The sequence below is a fragment of the Mesocricetus auratus genome, unplaced genomic scaffold, assembly GCF_017639785.1.
Source record: "Mesocricetus auratus isolate SY011 unplaced genomic scaffold, BCM_Maur_2.0 Super-Scaffold_100676, whole genome shotgun sequence".
NCBI classification, from domain to species: Eukaryota; Metazoa; Chordata; class Mammalia; order Rodentia; family Cricetidae; genus Mesocricetus; species Mesocricetus auratus.
Window position 1 is genome coordinate 117,748,094 of NW_024429266.1, and position 6,922 is coordinate 117,755,015.

General features: G+C 50.4%; 1 protein-coding gene across 2 annotated transcripts; it reads left to right on the forward strand.

Moving 5' to 3' along the window:
* The first annotated feature begins 3,475 nt into the window (after window positions 1-3,475).
* Window positions 3,476-6,640, forward strand: Prr15 (proline rich 15). Of its 2 annotated transcripts, none has more exons than XM_013118223.3 (2): window positions 3,476-3,942; window positions 5,507-6,640. In XM_013118223.3, the coding sequence occupies exon 2, from the start codon at window positions 5,659-5,661 to the stop codon at window positions 6,025-6,027; it is 369 nt and encodes a 122-aa protein (XP_012973677.1). In that variant the 5' UTR covers window positions 3,476-3,942; window positions 5,507-5,658; the 3' UTR covers window positions 6,028-6,640. The 2 variants fall into 2 exon arrangements, with proteins under 2 accessions (XP_012973677.1, XP_040594194.1); XM_040738260.1 differs by lacking the exon at window positions 3,476-3,942 and adding an exon at window positions 4,340-5,350.
* Window positions 6,641-6,922: the final 282 nt, after the last annotated feature.

Here is a 6,922-nt window from a genome sequence, read left to right on the forward strand (position 1 = left end):
ATGATAGATAGATAGATAGATATGATGGATGGATGGATGGGAGATAGATAGATAGATAGATAGATAGATAGATAGATAGATATGGCAACTTTCCCTTAGATTATCAATGGGAAGTAAGATGAAGGAGCCACCATGGAGAGAAGGAAGAAGATGAAGATAATGGATGCTTTATGAGGAAGTTGATGGTGTTGATATTGCAGATAGACCAAAGGTTAGTGCCAGTGTGTGCTCTCTCAATCCCAGGGATTCCGAGAAGCCTTGTTAGTGGAAGAGGTAGGATGCCACACCTCCCTGTGAGTTACAATGAAGTATGTTAACTTCAGCACATGAAGACAATGCATTTGAGGACCAGGTGGAAAAGAAATATGATTGCCTCCTGAGTACCCATGCCAAAATATGGGAGGCTCTCTCAGCTGGGACTCTGGTGGGAGGCCCTAGGCCCTGCACTGGATGAAATGACAGTCACTGGAGATCCACCATGGAGGGCTTCACCCTCCCTGGAGATCAGAGTGGAGATTGGGTGGGGGACTGGGGAACCTGGTGGAGAGGGCAGGAGAGGAGGGGAGGGAAAGGGAGCTGGGATTGACATGTGAAACAAGATTGTTTCTAATCTAAATAAAAAAGAAATTATTATTTTACAAAAAGAAATATGATTGCTTCCATCTGAGAACCAGGCTGGCAAGAAAGATGGATGTTAGGTTCCAACAAAGGGAAGGCTGGTGAGTGGAGACATATATGTCAGTGGTTTTATTTTTATTTTTATTTTTTGCCTAAAAGCTCAAGCTCCAGGGTTGTATCTTAAGCAACATGAAAAGAAAACTAAGAAGGTATGCCAAGGACATCTGTTGATGGGAGAAAGATCCAGCCCTCCAGGACAGCTAGGTGGAGGCCTAGCCCAGTTCCTGTCACCAGCACTCTTCATGAAGTAGCTTTGGGAAGAGGGAGACAGAGAGGCTGTGACTTCCAAACCTGTGATCTGGTGACAGGACTCGAGGGGAAAAGAGAAGTGAGTGGGACAGCCCAAAGGCTCGACTGTGGGGATTGTCCTTCAAAGAGAGCTGGTTCTGGACAAAAGTTGGCCTTGCTTAGATCAGCTGCTTAGAAGACGGTAAGAAAGGAGCATCTGTAGTTGCCCCAGCAACGTGGCAGGGGATGAGACGCTGCAAGCAATAGATTCTCATTTCATGCCTGGCTGCAGTGCCCACTCTAAAAGGTTAAATGAGTCCAGCACTGATGTGAACGCATAGAAGGCACAATAGAACACGCAAAGTGACAGATTGGGAGGGTGTGAAGGGAAGCAAAGAGAGAGAAATGAATGTCTAGCTGTCCAAGGACGGGGGTGTCCATAGAGAAGGAAAAGAAACGGAGAATGGCAGGATCTAAAGAAAGAAGGAAATGATAAGCGCAGGAGATGTGAAAATTGGGGACAGGAGCAAACACAGCCAAGACATACCCCACCTCTCTTGGGGTGGATGGAGGGGCTTTGGTTTCTCCCGTTTTGACTGGCTGTATTCCTTAAGCGTTTGCCGGGCACCCTTCCCAAGCCCAGTTGCCATGTAGAGGTGGAAAGATGTAATGCGTTTCCTGGCACCTCCAGACATTTCAGGTTTGCTAAGAGAGAATGTCAACTCTAAGCTCCACGATTCTGATTTTAATTCCTGGTGTCCGATGTCTGTCTTCTAGAAGCTCATCCCTTAAGCAGGTCATCATTTATTGAGCCCTTAAGAGAGTAGCTGTTATGATTCTGGGTCGGGCCACACCCACAGCTGCCCTGTGTTGCGTTCAGCTGTCGGGCCTCGCCTTCCCCTTCACATCAGCCACTCGGCACGCAGACTATCCACCTGCTCTTTGAGCCTTGAGAATCACAGCACACTGTACTCCTTGAAACGGCTCTGCTGACTGCTGCTTACCCTGGGATGCTCCCCATCTCCTGTGCCTCGGGCTCATTTCTCCCTCGCTGTACCCTTCCATGTACACATTCACCCCATTCCAGGGGTTATTTTGTTTATAAGGTGCATCTACACAACCCAGAAAACACAACGGGGACAATTGCATTGTTGAATGTAAATAAGGAGCGAGCTGTCTTACTGGGAAGTGAAGGATCTGTCTGTTTATTGAGAAATGCCGTGGCTTTCTCAAAACCGCAAGCTAGCCTTCTTTTCCTCGTCCTTTCACCCACGTGCTCCACAATATCAAGTCCCAGCTCCATAAATGGTGGTGACACCCCAGACAAATTTTCCTCATCACTTGGCAACTTCCTGCGGAGAGAATCCTCCCCTCAATGCTGGCAGCTAGCTTTTATCCAGCACGCGTATTAGGGTTCAATGTCCCCACTTTAAAACTACCTCCAAGGAGTCAGGTTTGGTGGTATGCCAGAGTTGAGGCCAGTCTTGGTTACACAGTGAAATGCCATCAATGAAGAAAGGAAGAAAGGGGTTAGGGAGGGTAGAAGGGAGTGAGGGAGAGCGGGGAGGAAGGAAGATGTTAATCTCTGGTAAGCAAATCACTTTCAAATACAGAGTTGTGTTCATCTTTGCTTTTTTAATTAAACGCAAACTAAGGCACCAGCAGAGTCCTTGTATTTTTCTTTCTTGGAAAGGCTCTATAAAATTCCTGCCTATCAAATCTACAAATTCAAGGGGGTTGAGTGAACATTCTGTCTCCCACCAGGTTTGCTCTGCAGAAGGTGCTCTGCCTGGACTGCCTATCTTAGATGCCGGGAGTCCTGCTTGTATGAGCATGAACACAGAAACCCCAAAGTCTCTCTTTCAAGACATCCTGCAAGGTGGTGGAGCAAATTGTAGCTTCTCCTTCATTAGAAAAATGTCCTCCTCTAATACTGTTTTGTCAAGTCATCACCTAGCTAAGCACCCTACACAGTGACAGAACCCACTCTCGCAGTGGCTCAGGGCTGGCATCATATTTTTGGAAGGCTGTGGGTTCGTGGACACCAAGACCGGAATGATGTATACTAGCAAACACAGTCATGGCATGCTATCACGTGCTGGTTAAAACTCCAACCCTGTTCTTTTTCGCTTCAGCGGGCAATCCAGAGCAACTGTTTAACTTTCGCGTGCCAAGGCTTTTTTGCAGGCCTGGCGAGGGTCACAGTGCTTAGTCCTGGGGTGCTGTGATGAACAAGACAGTTAACCTACTTAGTACTAGGAATAGCGCCCAATGACAGCAAGGACATGCTTTGCAACGCTCAGTCGTTTAACTAAGAGCGTTTGAAACTCTCCAACATGTCCGAGTTTGAATCAGCTCTTAGAATTAGAAAACTTAAAAGCCTGGGACCCAAACCACAGAGCAAGAACGGAACACGGACAGGGCGCGGCTCACTGCAGCTTTTTCTCCAATCAGAGTCTTCAAGGCTGAGGCCACGTAGGCGACCTCGACCAATCTGGTCCCTAGGAGGGCGGGAACTCCAGCGCCTACCTGCACCTGTAGCTGGGTGGCCGCCTCCTGTCCCACCCTGACCCTCCCCGCCTCCGTGGTTCTGGCGTCTTCAGTCCTTTGGCCAGCCACCAGCAGGTGGGCAGATGTCTCGGCAGGCACGTTCCTACGTACGCTCTGGAAGAGCGAGTGCGCAGGAGTCAGCAGCCGAGGTCCCATCTCTCAGCGGCCCGGGAGTATCGCAAGCAGGGAAAAGGGATGCACCCCAGAATGCGAAACTCCCACAAGAAAAGGCTTTCTGGGCTCGCCCTGGAGCAGCGGATCTGACAGCCCCTGCGACCTAAGCATACCGTGCTGCCAAGCCCGGGTGGTCCCGGTAGTGTGCGGGAGTTGAAGGTGTTGGAGCAGACCAGCAACAGCGATTCCTGCATCTCCCGAAATCGCGCCAACCCGCACCTCGTCTAAGCTTCAGGCAACCCCAAGACATCCCTCGGTGCTCCAGAGAGCCAGCGAGGCCCGAGGCCGCGGTGACCCTGGAAGCCCCTGCAGGTGAGCGAACCAGAGTCCTTCTGTGTCTAACTAGACAGACCCTGACACGTTGCCATTCCCTCGGGAATGCTCTCCCGTGCCTCTCGGTGACCCTCCTCCTGCCGCCAGAAGAGAGGTTCCCAGAGCAGTGTTCTGCCTATTTTTACATTATTTGTCATCTTTTTCTTGTGCAATTCTCACAGAGCCTTTTCCGAGCACACCAAAGTTCATCTCTGTGGAAAATAAAGCGTCTAAGGTGTCTGGTGGAGGACTGAGGTTTCGCGGCTGCCCACCTCCACCATTAATAAATGCCTTGGGTCGGGGGTTTGTTTTTCCGGTATGCAAGGTAGGAGGGAGTAGGGTGTTTGAAACCCCACTGCTGACGGTGTCTGGGGGGTGTGGACGCCTTTCATAGGGAAAGAACTTAGGGCCATTTCTGCTTTTATGATTTTCGAGTCCCAGCCCGAGTGTGTTCTCGGGGCATCCTGAGGAGGAGATGGTGCCAGTGGCGGCTGGGCTGTCTCCCGAAGGCGCAGAGACTTCCTCTCTCTCCGGCAGTTCCGGGAGAACCCGCAACAACAAACACAGCCCAAGATTCCCTCGTTTGAGCACTCACGAATCCTAGGAGCTCGGATGTGGGATGCGAAGAACCCAGCTGAAACCCAGCAAGGGGCGGTGCTCGAGAGCCCTGCCCACTCTCGGTGGTCGTCTTATCCAGTTGCAGGCACCCGGAAAGTGTGCCAGTAGTCTGGCTTGCAGTGTTAGGGGTTTGGGGCTCCGTTATTCAGTGTTTGGGGGGAAGAAGAATGTTTTTCCGGAGTTCTGGTTGCGCTCTCTCCTTTGGAGGATGGAGTTGCACAAGGGAAAGTACCAGAAGTCTTTAGTTTATAACTTGCTTGAGAGTTGGAGAGCCAAGGGAAGAGGGGCTGGGACCCATGGTCTTCCAACCGGCCTGATATTGGCCTCTAGGGAGTAAAAGGAACAGTGGGATGGCGGTTTTCAAAGGAAGTTAAGTCTAGACAGCCTCTGAAAGTCACAAGGCAGAAGTGGTTTGAAGCAGTTTGGTGTAAGCACAACAATGTGCTTGTGCGGCAGGGTTTCTCACTTGGATACACTCCCAGTCATCACCACTCAACATCGTAGGAAAGGTCTTAGAGAAACTTGGGTCTGTTTGCCTCATCTCCGTTGTTCACCTGTAACTGGCAAGATACGCTAGGTGCCTCCCCCGCAACCCCTCCCCGTTGCTCCTCTGAAGAAAGGCCGTTCAAGGCTTCGAAGGTGGACACCTATCATGGTCCTACAGTCAGAGTCAGGTGGAGGGGTCAGACTGAGCCCAAATCCCTTTGGTGCCAGGATGGTTAGGACCTCCATTGGGTGGCTACTGCACTTACTGGGGAGCTAAGGCAAAGGTTGAGGCCAGGAGTTCAAGGTAATCAATCTTGTAGATCAGGCGGTGTCCTGCTGGAGGCCACTGGGTCCACTGCACCTCCTGCGGGCCCCATGGCTGGAGTCCCAACTCAGAGGGAAGGAGAAAAGGAAGCCTGATACTTTGACCAACCCAAGTTTTGCTTTCCTCCCGGTGCAGGGAGCTCCCTGGATTCCTACCAGGCAGCCTGCCAGCGTGGAAGAAGCCCGGAAAGGTTGGCGTGAACTGTCTGAGACTCCGGAGAGAGGGGAGACATCCTGACCCAGGTTCTTACCCACGCGGGGCGACCGGGGTCTCCAGGCCTGCGGGCCATGGCGGACAGTAGCAGCTCTGGCCCATGGTGGAAATCGCTAACCAGGAAAAAAAGCAAGGAAGTCACAGTGGGGGTGCAGCCTCATGTTCAGCCAGAGGCCCAGGAGGATCACACACCACCTTTCTCGGATCGGACTAGCAGCTTTCGAGAGAACCAGCACTCCGACGTTCTTGGGGACACCGGAGAGACCCCCAGGTCAGAGAAGTTGTGTGAGGAGAAATCATGCAACAGCCGGCGCAATTTGAAGATCTCACGCTCTGGCCGATTTAAAGAGAAGAGGAAAGTGCGTGCCACGCTGCTCCCCGAAGGAGACAGGTCCCCTGAGGAAACCGACTTTCCAGATGACCCCCAGGAGGACAAGCAATAGCCCGAGCAAGCTTCCAGGACACTCTCTCTCTCTCTCTCTCTCTCTCTCTCTCTCTCTCTCTCTCTCTCTCTCTCTCTCTCTCTCTCTCTCTCTCTCTCTCTCTCTCTCTCTCTCTCTGGAAAGAAAAACACTATTACCCGAACCCTGGTACTTGATGTCTCACCCAAGTTCAGAATATTCAATATTTAATTTTTTTCCAGAAAGTGAAGTGTCAGCTGACTCTTCAATATTCCATGACTCAAAGACGTAAGTATTTATGTGTGGGAAGGATAGATATCTGCTTCTGAGAAAGCTGGCTTCTTAAAAAGTTATTCTGACGCATCACAGTGAAAAGGCTGGACGGGTCTTTCAGAGGCACTAAGTATGTAACCATCTCTCCGACTTCCCAAATGAGGAGGCCGTGCTCTTACCTAGGACTCTGGAGAGCACATTACAGTACTGTTTTTAATGACTGAGAAATGCACTTTAGGGTACTACCCTAGATTTGTTCCTGTGTGAATGGATGGGAGAGGACCCCACCCCCAGTTTAGAAGCACCGAGAAGATTGTTTTAAACGAGGACTGCAAAGCCGTAGGCCTGTTTATTGTGCACTATTAAAATTGTTCAACTGTAAGACTTAAGGTGACTTTGTATTTTTTTTCCTATTCTAACTTTGAAACTCATCATACTTAAAAACAGGCATGCAAGGTCTCTAAGTGACAAGGTTAATTATTGGTCACACAACTACTGCTGGAAAGCTGCTGGGCAGAGAACTTTTCTAGAAACCAGCAACACCCAGCTGGAACCAGCTTGCCAGATATTTCCATTTGCCAACCAAATTGAATGGAAGGGAGGTACCAATCCTTGCTCCCTAAATCCTCCTGTTCCTTTGGTGCATTTCCACAGAGTAACTCAC

Bases quoted from the DNA above. Each gene is read 5' to 3' on its own strand.
- Prr15 (XM_013118223.3), top strand. From the start codon at position 5,659: ATGGCGGACAGTAGCAGCTCTGGCCCATGGTGGAAATCGCTAACCAGG.